Raw genomic sequence first — 25,212 nt, forward strand, 5'->3', positions numbered from 1 at the left:
CTGAACTTTCTTTAATTTTTCAGCTCATCCTCCCAAGATTGATGCATGTTCCCTCCATTATTTTAATCTGGCTGAGAATTTGGATAAGCATGGCACAGCTTCAACAGGGAGGTCCTGATGAAAAAGAGAAGACTACAGCATTAAAGGGTACAAATTAATTTGGAACTTCTCCTCCATAGGCACTCCGTAGACTTTGCTCTGATGAACTATAATTGTGTGATTAGTGAAACAGGTGAGCAAGTGCAAATGAGTGCAACCCACATTCTCAGCTGTTATACATTTCTTACCACTGCCTGTCTAGGTTTCTTTTTTCTTTCTCTGGAAAAGGAAGCCAATACACACAGTGGGAATGCTGTTACCTGTATACAGAGATGTGAACAACGCACCCCCTAGTCTTTCCTACCAAATCCGGAAATGGAAAAACTGGGAAATCTGGGAAAACTAAAATACAGTGTTGTATACAATATTCTATTTTCCAAATGATGAGTAAAATATTTCTTTAAAACAGTGTTTTAAATAATATTGTTACACCCAGTTCACATTGCTGCAAAACTCTTAGAGCCTAGATTCAGTGATGTGCATTGTAGTCAGGCATATCCAGAGATGAAGTGAGATGGCACAAAGGTATTTGGGGCATATTAGAGGTGAAATGGGATCTCTACAAGGTGCCAGGTTGAAGCAGGGACCCTTGATGCACTTGGTGGCACCTTGTTAATGTGGACATCAGAATAATAATGCAGACAGATGTCTGCTGAAAAAGTAATGAGTGGTATTCAACTAAGTTTTACTCAGAGTAGACCAAATGAAACTAATTGACCGTAGTCATGTTTATTAATTCCAGTGGGTCTGTTCTGAGCAAAACTTAGCTAACTGTCACCCAGTCTCTCTAAGCTTACAATAATGCCATAACAAAACTGGTTTCAGATTATAATAGCATGGAGAAATTTGAGAAGGGGGGTGGGAATATGTGTCCTTCCTTGCATGAGCAAAGTTCTCTAGATTCAATTTCTTGACTTGTGATAGTACCTGTGTTAATATAGGTTCTCTACATGAACATCTGGAGTAAATGGATGCACATCCTGACACTGACAATGTATGTGTCATTGTGGATGCATTTTATCAATGAATCCAAGTCATATTGAACATCTTTTACTTTAGTCAATATGGGACCAATATGCTCCATGTTTCCTGTTACATATGCTATGGAAATGAAAAGTGTGTGGGCCATCCTGACATACAATAGTGAAAAGCAAATGCTTTTCTCTCCCTCCCTGCCCCAAATATCTTAAGTTACAAATAAGCCACACTCGTGATTGCATAGTGTACGTGAAATTCTATTCAGCACTGGTGCAAAAAGCAAAGCAAAACTAACGGAAACAAAACAGTACAGAGTGATTGGCTATTGCTTAAACCTCATCCTTTGCAACTCCACTGTCACCTATCAATCACAATATTGTGACTGGTAATATCTGATAATGCAACTATACAGAAGACACCAGCCACAGTGTGACTGCAGAAATTGCTCAGTGCTTTCCAACAACCTGGTCAAAGCCTTCTCCCCAAGTGAATGCTGAAACACACTGCTAGGAAGAGCCCACTGTGTTCCCACCCACATTAGATGCTTCCATGGCCCACTGTGTATACGAACAGCAAATAATAACTTAGTGTATGGGTTCAGCATGCAGATCTCTGGATTATTCATGTGGGCCTTCTACTTACTAAGTGGGCTGCGTGTTTTTGCCATTTTGGTATGTAGGACTAACATGTTGTTTGATGATCAGATCTGAGCTAAGCCATCGCCCCCTGCTACATTACTAACTTCACATGTTTCTGTTTGCTCTGACATTGTCCTTCCAGATTAGTGGTTATGCCAACAATACTTTCCACTGGCATAAATTCAAAATGTTCCATGTGCTTTCCACAGCAAAGCAAAATTTTATAGTGACTGATCCTTTTTCTTCCCAGTAAGGATTAGTTTGGGGTAGCATCACTCTGTAAATAGAGTAAATAGAGGAAACCTCTGCTGCTTCCCCCCCCAAAATAACACGTTCCTCGGAAAACATTTCAGATGTGTTACCATATGCCCTTTGGCAATGTAGAAGACTGTACTGCCTTGATTTTGAAATTACAAGAATAGTAGAAATGAAAAGTTGGACAGTTTCTAAGTAAGTTTCATTCAAAAGTACTTCATTGTTGTCTCTGGCAGCCTTCACATTGCTTCAGTTACTCTTGCATTATCACTCCCTCCAATAGCAAACTTTGTGGTTGAGTGTTGGCAGATATGGAGCCAAAATGAGTCAACTGAGAAAGAAGAGGGAGGTAACAACTAATCTTTGGGGGAAACCTGAAGTTGGGCATTATGATACACTGCAACACTTTGCTGCTGGTTCCTCTTGTTATGATCAAATGGTCTATGTATGTAGAAACCTGTCATTGGGATGGATTAATAATTGTCCAGCTTAATCTAATATCTGTTATTCAAAGGAGTACTGAAATCCAAATAAAAACTTGTTCAATGTATTCTAGAATACATTTTTTTAAAAAGACACTTAAAAAAGAAGAAGGGCAAGTAATTAACTGAATTTGCAGTCTACAGAAAGACAAATTTCTTCCCCACCCTTTTTCAGATTTGTTGTCTAGAATAGACTTGGATGAACTGATGAAAAAAGATGAGCCACCTCTTGAGTTTCCTGATACACTTGAAGGATTTGAATATGCTTTTAATGAAAGTAAGTAATGAATGCTGTAAGAACTCATTTAGAAGTGATTGAATATTAATATTTCCCCCCAGAACTTTGATTCATAGCTTGCTGTTTGAGTCTGATTTCTTTGTACAACTGTTTTAAACAATGCAACTAAAGTAATAGTCTCAAGTATTCAAATACATCCTGTTTTCATCTGATCACAAATAACACATTTTATGTTGCTGTAGTTTTTCCTTGGGCCATTCTAAACATAGTTGCTCAGAATGGTAGTGGTGCCTCACTGAAAATTTTTGTTCAATTTTTTCCAAGGCAATGGTTCCCAAGCTTTTTCAGGCCACTGCCCTCTTGGTTCTGTAAACTCATCATCAGTTCCCCTACCGAACACTATCAAAAGCCTTATTCAGAATAGTGGTTTTCACAACCCATTAAGAAAGATAATAGCACAATAAAAGCAATACAGCAACAAGTAATTTCACATTTACTCAAAATTCTAATTCAGTAAAATTGATTAACTTGATCTAGTAATATCAACTTTCCCAAGTGATAGTCATTTGCACACCAAGTGCCTTCCTGCCATGCTCTTGCCTACTAGTACCCCGTAAGTACCGTATTTTTTGCTCTATAAGACTCACTTTTTCCCTTCTAAAAAGTAAGGGGAAATGTGTGTGCATCTTATGGAACGAATGCAGGCTGCGCAGCTATCACAGAAGCCAGAACAGCAAGAGGGATTGCTGCTTTCACTGAACAGTGATCCCTCTTGCTGTTCTGGCTTCTGAGATTCAGAATATTTTTTTTCTTGTTTTGCTCCTCCCAAAACTAGGTGTGTCTTGTGGTCTGGTGCGTCTTATAGAGTGAAAAATACGGTAATCTCATTGGCCCCCAGGGGGTGGTACTGCCCACTTTGGGAAACACTAACATGTTAGTTTGTAGATAGCCTGCTTAACTTCAGTGTTTGTTGTTGTTCTTATATATTTATACCCCACATTTTTCCATGACGGGCTCAAGGTGACTTACATTTAAAATAAGAACAGCTGAAAACATAGTGGGGGAAATAATAACAAATCCATCATCATCATCATCTTAATTATTTACTATATATTACTATGTAATGTATTATTATGCAATATATTTGGAATCAGGATATTGTGCTGTCATAGCAGCTGTGATCTCAAACATAGCTCAAAGCAAATGTAGTTGATTTTAATGAGAATTGTTTCCAGAGTTGCCATGAACCTGACCTATGTCTAGCTTTGCATGCATGCAATTGCTCACTGGAAATAAATGAAGAAGCTTTTGGAAGTAATTTATTTATTTGTTTATTTTATTAAGTTTGTATGTAGCCCTTTATCTGTAGATCTCAGAGTAGTCCATAACATAAAAATACAAGATAAAAACACAAAATAATAAAATAGGGGGCCCACAAATTAATATACCCCATCCCTGCACACCATTCCACAAACACATTTAAAAGCGTATAGGATGTTAATCAGTAAAAAGCCTGGTTGAAGAACATTTTTGCTCGGCGTCTAAAGGTGTATAATGAAGGCACCAGCTGAACCTCCCTGGGGAGAGCATTCCACAAGTTGAGAGAGTTTTTTGTTTGCAACAAAATTCTTGTGCTATTAGAAGATGGTTGGAGTAATGGCAATTTATGCTGCTGCTTACTCTTTAAGAATACAAAGCATGTAAGTCTCAGAGTTGCCCCTGGAGGGAAAATCTTAAGTGGTTTTCATCATACTTTGTATTAGATCTCATATGGAAGCCAGATTTTTGGAACACTGTAAAAGGCAAGATTGTCAGCTTAGACAAGATGCATGTAGTCTAGCAAGGGTTCAACTATGTTTCAGCTGCTTAAATTGAGCTGTTGTGCGGCCATGTTCAACAAGTTTATAATTTGTCCATGGTTTAAATTTACATTTAAAAGTACAAAACACACCCAAGAACTGTTTACTGAATTAACCCCCTCCTTTTTAATTGCTTTTGTTTAGGAAACTAATTAAGGCTTTGATGTTGTCAACCATAAGTTGCCCAACTTTGAAGTGGAATTGTGCAGTTCATGCTAGCTAGCCCAAGGGCTGGCTCAGGAAAGTTCCTCAGCCTTAAGCCTGGGAGAATTGTATAGTCACTGAACTAATCCAAAAGACTCTTACCACCCTATAAAAAGAGTCTTCTGCCTGCCTTCTGTGTAACTTATCTTTGGCTTAATAGGTTGTTAAGCAGATGTCCTAATGGGCTTTTTTGGATTCCTAATAGTCAGTTAATTAGGAGACTTAAGTCTCAGACAAGCCCTAAAAGGGTAAGCCTGTGAAGCTCTGGCCTTGGCAGAAAAAGCCCCTTCTTCATTCCCTACCATACTAGGAAACACTGCATACCTTCTAAGGCTATGTATACCAAAGGGGCCTGCCTTAAGCCTGTCCTGTCCTGTCCTTAAGCTAGTTTTAAAGCACCTCTGTATATATTTATTTTTAATCTCTGGTATTGCATCTGTTTCAGGACTTGAGATTTGATGCAGTAAGCAGGTTCCAAGAGGAAGGCTGAAAGGCTATACACATTTACTAGGAAATAATCACTGTGGAACCCACTAGGTCATTTCATTGTAAATATAATAAGATTCCACTACACAGTATTAGTCTCTATCTGTCACTGAAAGCCAGCAAGGAAGTACCTTTGGGGAGAGTTTAAATTACTTTTCCAAGTAGTCCACATCCAGGTGGTGTGTGTATGCAGCTGCTTTTTGTAAAGGAAGAGAGTTAGCCTATTCTAAGATGGTAGTTAAAAATGTTTTTAATGTAACATAGTTTGGCCCTGAGCTTCTATAAGCAGCAAATACATGGAGCACTTTGTATGAGGTTCCACAGTGGAAGGGAGTAAGCATAGGAAATGTGCAGTATGTAAGTTAAGTAAATTCCATGCCATTCAGGTTCAAAATTTGTATTTTGAGTTGTAGTCAGATAACAACAGGAAGTGTAAAAATGGACTATTGATGTACACCCAAAAATCCAATTCTTTCTGGGGTTAGGCCATACCAGCTGAAGCTTCTACACCTTCCATAAGCAGCCTTGTACAAAACACATGTCTTGATATCCTTGGGGGATATTGCAAAGCAGAAATCTGACAAGAGAGCTGTAGCCTTCTCCCTAGAAATCTTAATGCTACATGTGAAATAGAAATCTGTCATAACCATTGCTATCCAGCTGGCTATCACTGAGTTGAGTGTCCTGATAAGTCATAGAAATAAAGGCTGTCTACAACCATAACATGGGGGGTTTTGGCCCTAAAACATGTGGCTTGTAAGAGACAGCATACTGAAAGATATGTATTACTCTTAACATGAAGTAGTTCCTATATTCTGAATAAGAAAACAACCCAAAACCTTGAGCTTCTTAATATTGTCTCATACCTTCCAATTTTATGGGGGAAAGCTTTTCTTTAAATGTAGTCATTTATGCAACACTTAGCTTTTTAATACCCTGATGACTTTCATAGGAAGGTACTTAGAAACCAAAAGTGTCATGAAAGTGATGCTATTTGAAAGGAGTGGTTCAACTTTTACTTTTCAGCTTCTTATTTTTAGAGCAGTACAATCTCTACTGTTTCCTTTCTAGAGTGCACATTTAATAGTGTAGGTCTGATTGCTAAGATGACTTGAAATCTGAATATGAATGTATGATATAGACTTTGAGTAGAATTGTTAAGGACAAGTGAACACATCCCTGCTCCCACTTCCATCAAATTGGCATGTTTGGCTGGAATTTTTCATGTGTGCACTAATGCATTTTGACTATTGATTATGTTTCTGTATTTGAAGGAAAGGGGTGTGTCTTATTCTGATTGGCAAAGCAATAATGAAATTTTAGTAAGTGATGTTTCAGTGACGCTTAAGAAAACTGGAAAATACACTACAATTCTTACTAGACAATATGCTGTGATTTCCTTAGGGAGAGAGGAACTTCACTAATAACCAGCCTTAAAAATGAGCATAGAAACTGAGTGTAGAATTAAAAAAATTAGAAGCCTTGGACGAAGCATAGAGTATGATATGCCATGAAGAAAGGGGTAATGTGACCTGAGATATTGGATATGAAGTTGGGGAGGATCATTCCCCCTGGAGGTTAGTAATTGGGAAAAGTACACTGAAACTGAGGTAATGACAGTGCTGAGAAAGAAAACTACTTTGATTTCTCTCTATTCACACTAGTAATTAGTATATTCACAGGCAGAGATACTGCAGATAACACAAAGTTCTCACTTATTTTGAGGCTTCAAGACTTTTCCAAGTAAATAATAAAAAAGACTTTTATGTACAAAACTGTCTTTGCTGGGGCAAAGAAAAAAATAATTAACCTTTATCTTTCCCATTAAGATAATTTCTAGTAATTTAAACCCTGCTTTTACATTCAGATATTTCAGGATTTGGAGTAATAAGTCTTAGATACTCTTTTAATAATCTTTTTTCTTTCAAGTTTCATTGTGACTAAAATGTTTTTCAGAGAAAACATTTGGCAGTTTCTAGCATTTCTGCTCTCTACTATTTTTGCATATCCTTTGATCTTTGAACTTATCTTGTCATGTATTAGCCTACTTTGATATTATCAGTAATTAGGTACCATCTGAAGAGAACAGTAATGCATGAAAATAGTTATGGTTTGCACAAAGTTAATGTAATTATAGTATTCCCATATTTTGAGACTTCTTAGATTTCACCTGTACTTGTTTTCCCATTTAAATGCAGTGTGTCAGTTAAGTTACTTTTTTCTCTAGCTGCTTTACACATTTTTTCAAGATACAAAGATGTAGGAAAACATTAGTATAAGTGATACACATTGCTAATTGATACAATAGCATTGTGAATATTGCCCTATAGTCTGAGATCCACAGTGTTCAATATTAGCATGGTACATGCTATTCAGATTTGGATTAGGATGGCTTCCTTAATTATCAAATCTTATATTTGAATTTCAGCTTCGGCCAAATATGTAGGAGCACTGAAAAATAAATGCTGGGGTTTTTTTTTTAGAGAGCATTTCATTTTCTCTGGGTCTTCCTATACCTACTGTGAATCTGATCTAGAAATGTGTGCTTATTATAGTATTGCCCATTTTCTTTGAATATCCTCATAGAATTAGATTCTGAGAATTGGAAAGATGCTCACTGTAGGGAATTTCCTGTACCTTCCTCAGCTTCTCGACCCGTATTCTGCAAGGTGCTTTTGTCAGATTTTCCTGATTACCCTTTGCCCAGCACTCACTCATGTCCCATCCCAGGTCCTTCTGAAAGGGCCTTCAGCTATCAAGGAGTGGCTTTTCTAGAAGAGGAGGAGATGGGGAAGTCTTTTTGCTCATGGTTTTCAGCATTCAACCCATGAATACTTCTGCACAGTGAACAGTTTAATTTTTCCACAGTGAACTATTCTCTCCACTTATAAAGCTCATGTTCTGAATCTAATATTGTTTCTTTTGTAGAGGGACAGTTAAGACATATAAAAACGGGAGAGCCATTTGTTTTTAACTACCGTGAAGATTTGCACAGATGGAACCAAAAGCGCTATGAAGCTCTTGGAGAGGTATATATTATATACAAGCAATATACAGCTGTGTATATGTTTGTGTTTATATTTGTTGTGTAGCATATTAACATTGTACTTGGTTAAATGAGTGAGAGGGGAAAGTTCAGTACAGTGGTACCTTGGTTCTCAAATGAAATTTGTTCCGGAAGCCTGTTCAGCTTCTGAAACATTCGAAAACCAAGCCGCAGCTTCCCCTTGGTTGCAAGAACTTCTTGGACTCAGTAGAAGCAGTGTCGCATGTTCAGGTTCTGAAAAACGTTTGAAAATGGAAGCATTTGTTTCCAGGTTTTTGGTGTTCGAAAACCGAAACGTACCACAACAGAGGTGTTCGGGAACTGAGGTTCCACTGCGTTTTAAATTGAAGGAAATGATGGAAATAAATGGCCTTGTAAGCAGAGGTAAACTGACCCATTGGGAACATAGCTGTCCTGCTCTAAATGTGTAGCAACCATACAATGTGGCATGGGCAGTTACCAAGCTGAGTATATCTGATAAGCAAGAAAAGGTGTCCTGTCCTTTATTGATTGTCCTGTAGGAACACTTGCCCTCTGCTTGCACCAAGATACCTACAAGTATGTATAAGGTGGAGTTGTCCATTTCAGTATGATACCTTGCAGCTATTCCTAAGTCTTATTTGTGTAGAATTCCAAACAAATGAACAGTAAACACATACCATAATCATTGAATACTAAGTTTTCTTGTGAACTGATATTTTCATAATTTCATAATATAATATTTTCATAATTTCATAATATAATATTTTCATAATTTCATAATTTTTTTCTGTTCAAAATTTAATTCATCTTGGATAGCATGCTGCTTGCTTTGTGTAGTTTTACACTGACATACATAATTAACCTCAGATTTTTATAACAGAGCATTTGCTCTATTTTGAGCAACATGTTATACAGGTAATATTATTTTAGGATTTTCAAAAAAACTAACTTTCATTTTATCTTTTTTGTTATTTTATTTTAAAAAATGTATCAGACTTCCTGCTAGACAAAACATGTAGCAAGAAAACCTATAGTTCAAGATCCAGGATAGCAAGATGTTGCCAAGTTTCTGATTTGTTTTGTTTTGTTTTTTCTTGGTTTGATCTAATGTCTCATGAATGATGTTTGAAACTTCTTAACCTTTATGTGTCTGTCTATTCTCTGCTTACATTTGCTTTTGCGCTTCCATACAAAATTTGAGAGGACTAGCAGAGGCCTTTATTTAGTGTGCTGTGTTTGTTAAAAAGCATACATGAAATTTTTGAACACGTTAGGCAAGGGGTTTGAACACTGTTGTTTTAATAGTATTAAAATATTATTTAGGGTTGCCATTATTTCAAAAAGGAAAGTCTGGACAAAAAAGTTTTTGAATGAAAAAGTTTTTTTAATGAAAAATGCGTTTCAGCGATTTCTGCCTGGACGTTGAATTTCCAGCTATTTCCAGGAAATTCCAGATGTATGGCAGCCCTATACTGCTGCTCAGTTGGGCTTACAATCTTCAATATGTTAACATTCTGCAGTATTGTACAATCTCTGAAAATAGTGCATTTAGAAGTGGTTATATGAGAAGCTTGGATTATTAGCAGTCAGGATTACAATCAAATGTATTTATGTATGTACATTTAAATTGCAAGCCGATAATGAAACAAAGTTTTGGGAAATTCTTGCGTTGCCTAGGACCATTCAACAGATGTATTTTACATCATTCACTTTCTGATCGTGGAATCTGGATCTTTTTACAAAACAAAGCAGTGTGCATCTAACTTGGGAGCCCTTAATTAAACAGTAATAGCAGCCTACTTGCTATTTAAAGAGCCTGAAGAACAGAAAAAGTTAATGTTCTTTATGGCATATTTAAGACATTATGGTGACATTACAAATGCACGGAAGCCGTTTCCCATGTGTGTAAAGAAGCAATCTTTACTAATCTATCAGAAATTGTGAAAGGTGCTTGGTGGCATGGGGAAAATGATCAACACATAGTGAGCTTCTTCACACAATAATTTGATGAATAAAGCACCTTCCACATATCAATGTTTAAATGGAAAGCATTTGATAATAGACTGCAATACTGTACAAGTCTCTTCCATATAACCTTGATTTCCAGCAGATTGTAGCTACATGTAAGATATTTCTGGTTGTTCCCAGTTGTCTTCTTAGATGTGTGTGTGTTGGGGGTGGGATTCCCCTTGCTTAAAGACTAGGTGTGTTGAAATCCACTATTTTCTTCTGTCATGTATTGTAGGAATGGAGAACCCATGGCCCACTAAGCCGTTTCAGGTAGTTCTTCAGCCACCAGCAAAATTGCTGGCAATGGTGATGAACAAGGCATCTTTTCCTTTTGCATATTGCCATTGCTAGCAGGTAGGAGCACTCTGGAAATAGGAACTAGTTCTTCCTGTTTCTTGAACACTTTGAGCTCTTAGCTCTGGTGGTATGCAAGACCTAGATGAGATGGCTTTAAAAGGTCAGCTGAAGGCCATAGTATCTCCCTCTCTACTTCCATCTTCCTCTTCTCCCAGCTCCATGCTGTAATGGGAAGAAATCAAACTCTGAAGAGCAGATTTTCCTTCCTATCACACGATCAGCCTGGGAAGAAGTGCCAGCACTGGGAAGAGGCACTCAGAGGAGATAGGGGGCACATTTAAACCTTATGCACAGGCCAGAGAGCAAGGAGGACCTGCTTGGAGCACATAGAGCAGAAAGAAAAGTCTCCAGTTGTCCAATTTTTGTTTCAGTCAGTTTGGGTCCTCTTGTGTGCACTAGAAAGGCATTGGCAGACACGTGTTCCCTCTTCAGTGGCATGTTTGGGACTTAAGATTGTGACTATAATAGGATGCCCTGTGATTTCATTTTAGTATCCAGTAAAGACTAATAACTGAGATGCCAAGAAACATTAAATAGTTTAAATTGTAACTATCTTAAAAGAGAGGGGAAGCAAGGTGGGGAGAATGAAAATTAGTCCACAAGCAGAAGCATATATATAACTTAAAATGGCATAATGACATTAATCAGTGCCAAGTATTTCTCTCCTGCTTCCAGGGAAACATGCCAAGAAAGCACAGATGGAGGTATATTTTTCAGAAGAATGGACAGTAACATTTACATTCAAGAGGCATAATACCTTGCTTTTTAAAATATTGTTGTGCCTCTGGGAGGCTAGACTCAAGTGTATTGTTTACAATGGGTCTCTGAGATGAGGTACTAAACTTAACTTTGGAGTATGGATGTGCCTCTTGTTTATCTCATTAAATTTGTTAGCATGTGAGTGAGCTATAAGATTTTAAAAACTACAGGTTTCAAACTCTGTTATGTATTATTCAGCATAATTTAGTAGCTTGCTAAAAAATTAACAATTTAAATAAGGCACTATTGCTGTAGCGGCAGCTGAAGCTTACATAGCTCTAGGATTGCCTGGGAGCAGAGGCATCTGGCTGCAGATGGTACAGAGCTAGCTGTGGAATGGGGGTGATGGAGTGGTTGGAAGGAAAGAGTGTGCTTGAGTTTGGCTACTCAAAGCTCTGCTAGGGTTCTTCTACTGTTTAACGTTTATTTTTTCAAAATAGTTACTATATAAGGAGGCCTGACAGAAATAAAATATAGTGGATCCAATTAAGATGATATTGTGGAATACGTTTGCATAAAATATCTTGATAATACTGCTTGTAAGATGAGAGCATTTTTGATCACCTTGAGTGAGATGGTTGTGGGTAGAACTACACATTATGAAAAACAAGAGACTGTCACTGAAAAGAAGGATCCCCATTTCTGCTTTTCTCCCCACTCTAGGCCAAGGATATCCTAGCATCACCATTCTGTATATTTCACTGACTCAACAAAACAGCGGCCAGTGAGATTAAAATGGCATGAGGGAATGTATGACAATCTCAATAATAGTACACAGGAAAGGTTTGAATGTAATACAAACCCATAGTTTTGTGTTAGAAGAATGAGCTGCAGTGAGCCTTGCCTTCATGTGCTCCCACTCCCATACCCACCAACACTTATCCGATGAAAATAGGGATGTCCTAAGGAAAAGTGGGATCAAATCAGAAACTGGGATGGCTTCTGTAAATCCAAGACTGGCCCTGGAAAATAGGGACGCTTGTAGGGTCTGTCCTCCGCCTTTGGTGTTGCCACAAACAAGAGTTTCAAAACTTTTGCTTCCATTTTAGATTAACTGCAGAATGCTATGTTGTTTGAATCTGGACAAACAATAGATAACATTATCTATGATTAGTCGAGAAAAGCTTATGTTAAACCATATTTTAAGATATTTTAGGATAGATTTTCATAGTAAGACTGAGTCCAAGTGTTGTATGTGAAAAGCTTCTTCTTGTTACTTACTGGCAGGTTTGTCATTTCAGAGTCAAAATAAAGCTCATTCAACCCAAGCATACAGCAACAGCAGTATCAAGCCTTAGGTCAGCTTTACCACTTGAGACTGGCGCAGGACAGTCTAATGTTATTCATTCTGCATTTTTGCCAAGTACCATACACTGACACAGTAAAGAAGAAAAAATAACGAGTTGACAGTTGTATGCCATCAATTCATTTGTTTTGTTTTTAAGCATTGAATAAGCATATTTGTGTTTATACCTGTACTGCTGCTACATTCAGTTTAGGTCCCACCCCTCTTCCCAAAGGAGAAAATACTTAAGTATTTTATTATTATAGTCTATATCATGCTGAAGCTTTAAATCTAATTGGGTTAATGACCACTTTAGGGGCTCTAAGCAGTTTACTTCTAACATACTGTACAGATCACATGCCTAATTAAAATCTCTTGGATCCATAGAAAGGTCTCTAAATGATAACATCTATATATCAGGCTTGGATAGCAGAGGTGGCTGCTGCCTAATTGTGCAGGGTACCTTTCAACAGTATTCAGCTAATGTATCCTGTTAGTGCAAGGATTTCTGCTTGTGCAACAGGACTCCCCCCCCCCTCCTTTCCCTATAGGTGCACCACACACTCCCCACATCTGCTCCAAAGCATTGCTGGAACCCCTATAAGATGTTCAGAGTGTGAGAGAAAGGAAGAGGGCAGAATTCCCATTGTATTAGAGGAAATCCTTCCACTGACAGGACAGTGACGTAATGCTACTTTGGATTCAACACTATGCGTTTTAGCTGACCTTTGGGTGTCAGGCTTATGCCAGGAGAGGGTGGATAAACCTCAGTGAATGTGATGAGTGGTTTATTCTGGGTTGGTCAAGTTGTTCTTTTAACTTGTTTTGACCCTTTAGGATAGAGTTAGAGTTTGCATCCTTCTGTCTTGGGAGACAGTGGAGTGCACCTCCAGGGGTGGAGTCAAACCACTGGAGAATCACATCACCTGCTGTGGCTGCAGAGACCGGTAGCTTGTAACTGCTGCCCCCTGCATTGTTTTTGTTGCATTAGCAGCATTGAAGTGACTTCTCCAGGCATAGCTCCTAGGCTAGTTCTGGTGAAGAGGAAATCCCATATTTGGGTGTTTCCTCTTTTTAGGTTGACAGCAGTTGAAAGATGCTATGAATAGAGCACCTACTGGGCAACTTAAGAACTTCAGGCCAGTGGCCCCTCTAGTACAGCATCATGTTCTGACAGTGGCAAACCTGATGCTTATGGGGAACCTGCAAGCAGGATATGAGTGCAATAGTCCTCTGTTCACCTATAATTCCAAGCAATTAGCATTTAGAGGCATACCACCTCTGACAATGGATGTTGGCTATAGCTATCATGGCTAGTGGCCATTGATAGCCTCTGTGAATGTGTCTAACCCTTTTAAAAAATCTTCCAAGTTGGTGGACACCACTGCTTCCTGCAGAAACTAGTTCTGTAGTTTAACTATGCACTGCTGTAGTTTTATTATTTTATCTCTCCTAAATCTTTCAAAATTCAGCTTCATTATAGGTTCACAAGTTCTAGTGTTTTAAGAGGGAGAAAAACTTTTCACTATCCACTTTCTCTATGCCATGCATAATTTTAAAAGTTTTTTTCATGTCACCTCTTACTCACCTTTTCTCTAAGCTAAAAAGTCCCAAATGCTGCAGCCTTTCATCAGAGAGGAGTTGCTCCATCCCCTTTATTATTTGGGTAGCCTTTTCTAAACATTTTCTAACTCCACAATATCCCATTTGAGATGAGGCAACCAGAACTGTTTTTTTCCCTTCCACCACAAGGTAGATACCATTTTGTGTGTAGTTTCCACAAACATTATTTTGAGCACTTTATTATTGTTGTGTTCGCTTCAGTGACTCTTCACTCTCAACTTATGAAACTGTAGAAATATAACTGCTTTGCCGTTCCCAGAAAGTGAAAGATGATTTCAGTGAACCATAAACAGTTAGGCCCTAGGGGTAAAATTACATCGGTTGCATGTTTCTAACATGCTGCTTTGGGATAAACATGTCTTAAATCAACTCACTGCTCACAGTCAAATTCTTGTTCAGATTTGCTGTAGAGACTGAAAGACTGATCTGTCTACTAATACTGTGAAGCTTTTGCAATCTAATTTGCATCAATTATTTGCAAAAGGTAACAATGGCTTGTTATATATTCTTGGGATGTAATCCTGAACATGCATTTTTTTCTTCAAAGAAATGTGTGTAGAAATGTCTGTAGGGTAGCAATTTGTCACCTTGATCTGGAACTTAGCCCACTAGTTTACTTGGCCACCCCCATTGGGACAGCGGTATTGCAAATTGCTTCAGGATATTGTAAATTACTCATGGAATGTGATTCATAAATGAAAATAATAATAATAATTGGGGCTTGTGAGCTGGTGCTAGGAAAATCTAATCTTTTTCTTTTCTTTTTCAAATGATAGTGCTTTAAAAGTTCAGCTGTTTTGGTATAACACCTGAGGAGTGTACTGTGTTTGGATTTGATGCCCTTGGTTTAATTTTCAATTGTAATTACCTGGGAACTTGATTTGTTTAGGTTCCCTTTGCAAATTTAAAGTAAGTTGGGTTTTTTAAAAAAGAAATTCTTACGGTGTTCACTGGTCCATAATGCGTTCACTGTATTTTCATCCATAGATTAAGGACCTTATCTATGTAATAATTAGATTTAGTAACCTAGATTTAAGAGATCTCCATTTAAGGCATTTAGAATCCTATATTGAGTATATTATAGATATTATCTGGGAATTCAGTTTTGTTCTGTACATCTTGCATATAAAAGCTGAACCTGGGCTTCTTAGGTGTGATTCTCAGTAATTTTAATGGAACAATTCTAATAAAATGTGCTTAGAAAGCTAGCCAAAGTGGATTTCTTGAACTTCATTTGCTAGCTTCTGTTTCTATGAACAAATTCTAGTCATATGTATATTGGAACATTTTTATCTTCTGCATTTGCTTACAGTCTCTCAAGGTAGCGCTCAAACTAATTCAAGAGTTAGTCATCTACAATATTCATCTTATACTTTTTCAGTTTGTTGTTTTTTGAAAAATGCAGTATTAGCTTATAATTTGAAGTATCATATCTGTTCTGTAAATTTGGATATTTGTGCCCGAGCAAACTTCTTAACAAATCTTCAAAAGAACTTGCTTAACTTCATCTTGTGCTCCCCTCAGAAAATACAAAGTCAGTCATTCTCCCCCTTCCACCAAGAGAAGGCAGGGTAGATCTCTTTTTCTGTTTAGGCCACCTTTGACCTGTTCCTTCTCTGTTCAGTGAATAAAGGGTGAATAAAGATCTGCTGTCAGTGTGGCTCATGAACTGGATGTGCAGTGACAAAGGGAGATTGTTTTAGGAGAGTTGCTTATTGAAGCTGATTTGAAAGTAGTTCTTAGCAAATGCTATTCTTGTATCTCTGGGTATGTATTATATATGAAATGGTCTTTATCATTAATTTCCAGACTAATAATTTACACAACAACAGAATATGAAATCGCAGAAAGTTATACTCTGTCTCTAGACAAAAAAATATATTTTGCATAGGGAAGCAAGCTTTCTGTCTTTTAAAATTTGTAATTTTTGAAAGAGCAACTTATATGAGCATTTTATGACTGTGTTCTCTTGTAGATCATCACCAAATATGTATATGAACTACTGGAAGAAGAATGCCATTTGAAAAAAGTATACATACCGGTAAGTTAAATATACCCTGATTTTTTTCAGCATCTTGGGAAATAGCAATAATACAGTCTGAGGAATTATAATTTATTTTATTTCATAGTTTTTTCCTATTCTGTGCATTGTAAATATCATGTGTGCGCATTAGGAACAGTTCAGACACATCCTATTTTGTTATTAACTTGTGTGATGTAGATGGACCTATACTGAAGAAATCTAGGTGGGCTTTTTTTAATATAAAAAATAAACTCAGGTTTGAATTGGTTTTGAAACTTCTTGGGAAACCATGAGGCAATTATAGTGTCAGTTAAACCTACCCTGCAGGGTTGTTGTGAGGATACAATTGTATAATGATGAGTATGCTGTCCTGTACTACTTGGGAGAAAGATAGGAAAGAAAGATTTTTAAAAATACATTCACAGACTAACTGGGGTATAGACTTAAGTTACAGAAATAGTTTGCTTGACTAGATCATGTGTATATAGATGCCTTCATAATTTCCGCAGCTTTATCTGCCAGTTTGTTCTGAGAGAGGAGGGAGGATGATAGAAATTATGCAAATTTTCTATGCATGTATGCCAGGTTGCATGTTACTTCTGAAGCCTGATCTGAAAGCTATAGATCATACTCTTAATGTGTAATGTTTCCAGGATGCCAAATGCTTAAAGTGGCCATCAGTCATTCGGATCTGTCTTTCGGATTGATCCTGGGGTATTTATACATGGACCTTTTAACATTTGAATTCTTCAGTTATCTTAGCCCTTAAAGATAGTTGGCACCTTAAGTTTATTTCAGCAAGCGATAGAAAATTAACCTGAAAATTCATATATAGGTGGCACTTAATCCCTAGGAAATTGGCAGTGATCCCTCCTGGCAGCTCACCATGTTGCTGGAGGGGCTGCCTCACATCTGGTAATCATCTCCACATATGGTGGGAATGTACAAAAATCCAGCATTTCTGGGTTTTGCTATTCTAAGAAATTAATAAAATTAACAAAACAGCAATTGGAAGTCAAACCAGAATTAGCTTTATTAAATATACCTCAAGACAACAATCTGGATTTACATAATATAGAATTAATAAGGCATTTATTACAAGCTACAAGACACAATATAAACAGATACTAGAAAGAACTTTCTGGCACAACGATAAACAATTGGTACAAAACAGTTTGGGAAGCAGCCATGCTTGAGAGATTAACAAATAAACTATGGTTGACACATGGACAGAAAATGAACAATCCTCCTCATCAGCATTTATATCTGATTGATATAAATTTAAATTTAAACATAAATTATTATCTTCACTTTGAATCCCCCTTTCCACATTATTATTTATTTTATTCCTCTTTTCACTTCCTGAGAGTCTCACATAACAGTGGTGCCTCGCAAGACGAAATTAATCCGTTCCACGAGTCTCTTCGTTTAGTGGTTTTTTCGTCTTGCGAAGCAACCCTATTAGCGGCTTAGCGGATTAGCGCTATTAGCGGTTTAGTGGCTATTAAAGGCTTAGCGGATTAGCGGATAAAAGGCTATTAGCGGCTTAGAAAAGAGGGGGGGAGCGAAAAAAAATCAGAACACTCGCAAGACGTTTTCGTCTTGCAAAGCAAGCCCATAGGGAAAATCGTCTTGCAAAGCAAGCCCATAGGGAAAATCGTCTTGCAAAGCAGCTCAAAAACGGAAAACCCTTTCGTCTAGCGGGTTTTCTGTCTTGCGAGGCATTCGTCTTGCGGGGCACCACTGTATGTCAGTGATGTCTCATTGTCCTGAAAAACAGCATCCTGTCCTACAGACCATATTGAGTATTAAGATTGGCAGAAGTGGACCTCTTGTAGTTCCACTACCCTTAGAAGTTCAGGAACTAGTGTCCTGGGAGAGGGCATTCTCTGTTGCAGCCTTTAGGTTGTAGAATTCCCTCCCCACATTACTTCGGGCTTCGGGCACCTTTATTACATAGTTTTTGCCATACACTGAAGACACACCTCTTTACTATGGCTTTTCACACTTGAAATATATTTGGGAACCACCCTCCCTATTCCTGTGTTGGTAAGTTGTTTAAAACTTTTTAATGTGTTTTCCCCCCTTAAATTATTGTGACGTTCCCTGGGACCTTGTGGTGAAGGGCTGGTAATAAATCAAATTATTATTGTTGAAAGATGGTTAAAACCAAATTGTTGTTGTTGCTGGATAAATTTAAGATTTTCATTGAGTTACTGGCTTAGTTTAAACTTGCACAAGGACTCGTCTGCATTCCATGTAATACCAAACCTTTTTCATAAATTGCAAAATCATGTGCATTTCACAAGCTGCTTTTTGAAAAGTCTTGAGTTTCAAACGCAGTTTTCCATATTTGCGTGTGATGTTGGCGCCTCATCTTGCTAGCTCATTCTAGTTCCCGTCTAAGCCCCTAGACACAATGTGGGGCTGCATCTGTTGAGTGTTTTCTCTACAGCAGGGGTGTCCAACAGGTCGATCCTTGGGAGCTTTTGGTAGATCACGGTAGATCGTTGGCTCCTCCATCCAGCCCCACCCCTTTGCCCCATCCTCTAGATTGCTAGAGCTAAAGTCTGAGTTTTTGCAGCGAAGCTGACGGTCTCAATAGCGATCTCTTGATGAGCGCCTTATTTTATTTATTTGACCTAAGCCCCTAAATTAACAAATATTTCCTCCCTAAAAGATGCTCAACAACATTGAACTGAACCCCACCCCCAACAGGACATATCTCCCTAAAAAGGGGATAGATCACTGCCAGATTTTAATCGTGTGAGTAGATCGCAGTCTCTTGGAAGTTGGATGCTCCTGCTCTACAGTATAGCCCTCTCAGTGCCTGAGGATCTTCAGGGAATGCTTTGTTCTAAACCATGCTTTTTTGCACTTGTAAGATCAGTAGGGACAAAGCACAAGGCCTTTGCAGTGATACCAACATTATGGAACTTATTTTAAAAGAGAGGTTTTAGGGCTGGCCCTGTTGCATTTTTTAATGCATAGAGATGTTTTCATTGCACCAAATCATTAAGGATTAGTGAGGTCATTTAAAATTACTATATTGGCTGCAGCTGAGTTGTTTTATGCTATTTTATTGTTCGAAGATCTTGTGTTTATATTGTGTTTATTCTGTGTTTTTACTGGAGGCTTCCTTGGAAGTATGTAATAAGGAATGTCCAATTAGTAAAAATAAGAGTGCAAAGTAGGAAAGTAGTCCTCTCCAATAAAAAGTCAGTATGCATTAAGATGAATTAATACTCCTGGGTCAAAAAATAATATTGGAAGCTTTATATACGAAGAGCAGTACTAACATAGATTGATATAATAAAAAAAGAATCCTAGACCATAAATGTAATTATGTAATCTTTTGGAAAAAGTAGAAGCAGATATAAACAGTGAATTGCCAAGATACAAATTGCTTTGTACATTTTCAGTGTGATGAGAAATAAATGGTATACTAGCTTGACTTGTCAATAAAGTGTGATTGGACACTGGTGTGACCTTTTTATGTGTATCCTTTAGTGAAAGCTTCATTTAATGAATTACAGCAGTTTGAAGACAAATCGGCTTGAAGAAATGTTTCCAAATGCAATTAAGATTAAGCTGGTAAAGGTTGATTCCAAATGTGAATGGTAAACATATGATGGCTAGTCCATATTTAGATATGTAAACTGAGTATTTTATAATGCATAGTTTTGTTTTCCTCTTGCCCATGCTCCCAAAAATATTGGAAATGGTTCTGTAGAAGTAGTTATCGAGAAAAAGAGAGTAAAGTTTGCTCATAATAGGACAAGAGCTATGTACCCTGCCTTGAGCTCCTTGGAGAAAAAGCTGAGATATAAATGAAATTAAACTGACAAACAAATGGCATTTCTAAAAAACTAACCAAATCTTCCATTACCAAAACCTAAATCAGCTGTAATATAAGTATGAATGGGGACACGGGTGGCACTGTGGGCTAGGGCTTGCCGATCAGAAGGTTGCTCAGTCCCTGCTCCTGCCAACCTAGCAGTTTGAAAGCAAACAGTGCAAGTAGATAAATCCCGCTCCGGCGGGAAGGTAAACGGCATTTCCGTGCACTGCTCTGGTTTGCCAGAAGCGGCTTGGTCATGCTGGCCACATGACCCGGAAGCTGTACGCCGGCTCCCTCGGCCAGTAAAGCAAGATGAGTGCCACAACCCCAGAGTTGTCCACAACTGGACTTAACTGTCAGGGGTCCTTTATCTTTATAAGTATGAATAAGAGATTGGTCTGAGTGCTACTCTTGGATGAGAAATATGTGTTTGTTTCTAACAACCAAACCAAACACACTTTGAATTGAAGATGGAATAAAGAGTAATATTAACACTTGCAGTTCAGGGAATTCACACTGTAATTTACCTTATTTTTTTGCAAATAATTTGGATCGTACGAACTGAAACACAAGATATGTCTCAGATCAATGGTAGACATGGTTTCTAAATCAGTTGAGCTACATTTGCTGAAAGTTTAGTCTTACATTATATTTATCTGACTTTGTAGTATCTATTTCTCATCAATTGCCTTGACAGATCATAGTCTGGATTTTTTACACACAAGCATTCAGTAGCCTGCTGTGAGAAGTAACCAGAACTAAATTCCCCATGCATCTACAATGAAAAGCACTGGCTGATGTTCTGAGAACAATCCCCAGGAGAAGTGACCAAAGCAGGAAAACTTCACAGATGTATTATAAAAGCCCAGGGAAATTTTGCAGATAAAGCTGATCGTTACATACACCATGGTCTACCAAAAGCTGTAGTACTGTATATTGGAAATAATGGGAAAATGGCAACGCATAATATAAGCAAGTTCTTAGGGGCTTCATTCTGCCCATGCCTTAGGTGTACTTAGAAGACCTTTCCAAGTTGGAGCTATGTACCCAGTTATGAATTGATGCTGTGTATGTAGTCTCACACATAGGTAGCCAGTCCTGCAGGCTGTTTTTAGGGAAACTCTTCAGAACTAGTGTTAAGAGCTATGGAAAGGCCATTACTTTACTTCATAGCAGCGTGAGCCCCTTTTTCTTCTTTGTTTTACAACTGCTGGCACTGGGACCCTGATGTTTTTGATCACCATCAGAAGAACAGCATTCCTCAGATTTGTTCTGTGAACTGTCACCAGTCCGCTCAAACAGTCCTTATCTTGGCTCAATGGGAACTTCTGCCTCAGGATCAGGATTCTTCATCCTCTGTATTCTCACTATAGTTTGACATGTTGAAAATGCTGCTGCCTTCCCATTATACCCTGCTCATAGCTTATTGATTTATTTAAATAATTTCTAAATTGCCTCTCTACAGCACAGTCTATTCAGTGCAGCTCACAGTGGAACAAGGACGGATAGAAACTATGAAATGATAAATATAAACAAATGATGAAACATTAAAAAGCAGTTGAAACATCAGTGAAGGCGAGTGAGAAGAAGGCTCACTCAAATAAAGGTGTCTGTCAAAAAGTCAGGCAGTGTCAGGCACCAAGCAAATCTTCCTATGCAAACCTTTCCATAATCTGAGCACTACAGCTGGGAAACCACCACCGCCACCCCTTGCCTCCCAGAGTGATCTCATACACTCTTGAAGTAGCTTGAAAAAGGAACACCAAAAACCTCTGTAGTGAAATGGAGTTCCCAGGCAGATTCTTATTGGAGAAGGAGATCTGAAGACTTCCCAGCCCCAAGCCAACCTATTGAGCTGAGCCTGAAAATAAATTGCCAGTTACCCATGTTGGTAAATGATCAGAGTAATGTGCTGTGATCTACCCCCTGACAGAATTCTGTCAACTTCATTCTGGACAGCTGAAGTTTCTGGACTGTCTTGAAGGGCAATTCCACGTAGAATGTAGTATACATAATTGAAACTGGAATTTCTAATTTGGCCAGACTGGCCCAGATAATAAGTGGGGATCTAACAAGTCCCCATGCTGGAACCTAGATACTTGTGTACTTCTGAACACTTATTTGGACAACAGTGGTGCATTATTATTATTTTTACTGCTTAAAGGAAATAACCTATTCAGTACTGTAATCCATTCTTAACAATGCTTTAAATATGAGCATTTTGCCAAATGCCATCATTTTGCATTGCTTGCTTGAGCTGTTTTGGAGGTGCTGGTGCTTTAATGCCCATTAGCATTAATGAGATGTTCTTAGCAGTGCAAGAACTAAGGCTCCAGTGAGTACACACACACACACACACACACACACACACACACACACACGTACGTACATCTGGAAGTGATGAATTATGGTGTATTATGTAGCAGATATATGGTTGTTTAATGGGCTTATACCTCATACTGAGAGAGTGTGATATGGTGGGCAGAGTCAGGAGAGCAGGAGTAAAAACCCACACTTACTTGTGAAGTTCATTGGTGCCTGTGGGCAAGTCACTCGCTCATTATGTGCACCACAGGATGTTTTTGAGAGGGAGATGCAAACAAACAAAAACACAGATCATAGTAGCAAACAATAACAATAACCCCACTACACACAGTTTAAAAGACTGTACATTGTTTAATTAGCCAGAGGCCTAGAGAGAAGAGGCATGTCTTTGCCTGGCACCTAAATATTTGTAACGAAGGCACCTGGCGGGCCTCGCTGAGGCTAACATTCCACAAGTGAGGAGCCACCACAGAAAAGGTCCATTCTCACGTTGCTGCCCTCCTGCCATCTCATGGAGGAGGCACAAGAGTTTGGATTTGATATCCCGCTTTATCACTACCCAAAGGAGTCTCAAAGCAGCTAACAGTCTCCTTTCCCTTCCTCCCCCACAACAAACACTCTGTGAGGTGAGTGGGGCTGAGAGACTTCAGAGAAGTGTGACTAGCCCAAGTCACCCAGCAGCTGCATGTGGAAGAGCGGAGACACGAACCTGGTTCCCCAGATTATGAGTCTATCGCTCTTAACCACTACACCACTCAGTTGATGATCACAGGTCTGAGTTGGTTCATATGAGGAAAGGCAGTCCTTGAGGTATTGTGGGCCTGAGCCATTTAAGGCTTTATTGGTCAATATCAGCAGTTTCAATTGGGCCCAGAAGCTCATTGGCAGCCAGTGTAGTCAGGCCAGGATTGGCATTATATGCTCAAACCATCTTGCCCTGGTAGGCAACCTGGATGCTGAATTCCACACCGACTGAAGTTTCCAGCAGAGGTTATCAGAGCATAGTTGACAGAAGTTAAGCTATCCCTGCCCAGATAGGGGTGCAACTGGGTAGCCAGCCAGATGCTATAACCCATGTGTGCTAATGTATGTTCTGATCAACCCTAAGTTACAAGACCAGAGTTTTAGTTGGCTCACACAAATCCAGTCTTCAAATGGTAGGATCTGGGCAAGATTTTTTTTTTTAAAAGGGCTTATTACATGTAATCTTGCCTAGAGGTTTCAAAGGAGGGAATAAAAGATAGAATCCTACAAAACTCCATGAGAGAGTGAAGATGACATATCAGCATCTGTGACCTTCCTGCATAAACAAGTGGAGCCACTTGAGCAATTCTATAGTTGAATCGCCAACACCTCATGATAAACTAGCAAGGGCTACAGATAAGGTTAACAGGACCAATTGGGTGCAATTACTGATCTCCAAGCAGGGATTGTCCACTAGAGTAATAAACACTGTTGTGATTACCCATTCAGACTGTATTTTTTAAGCAGATATCTGTGATGGTGTGGACAGATTACTGCCAGACGTGGGCAGGGTAATACCCAGGTATGACCTTATCAACTTTATGCAGATAGGCTGCCCATCGTATGTTAGGCAGTTGTGACATTCTGTACTGCTGGTGGAATTGTGTTTGTGACTTCTGTGGCATTTTGAATTTAATTGTTAGTTCTTTGGTATAGTTAGCACAAAGCGACTTTTAGTTTGTAGTCCCTGCTCAACTACAAACTGCTCTGTTTGTCACTGTTTGTTGACCTTGGACAAGTCATCATCTAACCTACCTCACAGGCTGTTATGAGATTAAAAATATTACTCTGTACTCCTTTTCTGGAAGCCTAGGATAAAAACATACAAAGAGGAAAACGTACTGGGAGTGATTACGATTTGAGCACTTAGGGTGGAAATCAGTGTTGTACTATGTTGTACTGTGATGAATGTTCCATCTGTACAAGCATTTCAGCTTGCCAGACAGAAACACCCACACCCACTGTGAGCTGTTTTGGGGGTCTCCTGGCCCCCCTCAACCCACTTTAGGGGTATGTGGGGAGGAGAGGGGAGAAAGCACCATTGCACCATCAGAAGTCTTCATTCATGGCTTCCACTGACAGAACTCATTAGGTGAATCCCACCTGTAGGGTTTGCTCTGCCAGTATGCATTAACACCTTTGTGAGTAGATCTGCTAACAATGAATACTGGTGTATCTGAAGAAGTGTGCATGCACACGAAAACTCATACCAATAACAAACTTAGTTGGTCTCTAAGGTGCTATCGGAAGGAATTTTTTTTAATTTTCTTTCAACTACAACAGACCAACACGGCTTCCTACCTGTAATGAATACTGAGGACAGTATAGTAGGCAACTTATTTTCCAGACTCCAGGTCTAACTAAGCATTTAATTGCTAGTTGCAGCTGTTGGATAGTCTGAATAGATTTATTGATGTAAGCTATATAATTCAATAAGCTGTTAATAAACACACTGTTTTCATTTTAGGTAGATGCCATGGAAGGTGAACCCCGGAGTTTTATCTTTATGAGTGAGGATGCAATGACAAATCCAGACAAACTGATGGTTTTAATTCACGGTAGCGGTGTTGTTCGAGCAGGACAGTGGGCAAGAAGGCTTATTATAAATGAAGATCTGGACAGTGGCACTCAGATTCCATACATTAAAAGAGCTATTGAGGTAGGATATTTATTTGGCCTTTTGAAAGATGTTTGTTTT

General features: G+C 38.6%; 1 protein-coding gene across 10 annotated transcripts in view; it reads left to right on the top strand.

The window, feature by feature from the left end:
* The window catches only part of ARB2A (ARB2 cotranscriptional regulator A), a 209,396-nt gene that overhangs the window by 5,420 nt on the left and 178,764 nt on the right, over positions 1-25,212 (top strand). For 6 of the 10 annotated variants that reach the window (XM_083465444.1, XM_083465438.1, XM_083465439.1 and 3 more), the window contains exons 2-6: positions 24-147; positions 2,628-2,729; positions 8,168-8,268; positions 16,277-16,342; positions 24,982-25,173. In XM_083465444.1, coding sequence (XP_083321570.1) covers positions 42-147; positions 2,628-2,729; positions 8,168-8,268; positions 16,277-16,342; positions 24,982-25,173 — 567 coding nt within the window. In that variant the 5' untranslated portion in view covers positions 24-41. Of the gene's footprint in view, positions 1-23; positions 233-2,627; positions 2,730-6,643; positions 6,817-8,167; positions 8,269-16,276; positions 16,343-24,981; positions 25,174-25,212 lie in introns of all 10 variants that reach the window. The other 4 variants (XM_083465442.1, XM_083465447.1, XM_083465445.1 and 1 more) reach the window with 3 other exon arrangements.

Source organism: Podarcis liolepis (assembly GCF_965112155.1).
Source record: "Podarcis liolepis genome assembly, chromosome: 11".
In the NCBI taxonomy this organism is placed as follows: domain Eukaryota; kingdom Metazoa; phylum Chordata; class Lepidosauria; order Squamata; family Lacertidae; genus Podarcis; species Podarcis liolepis.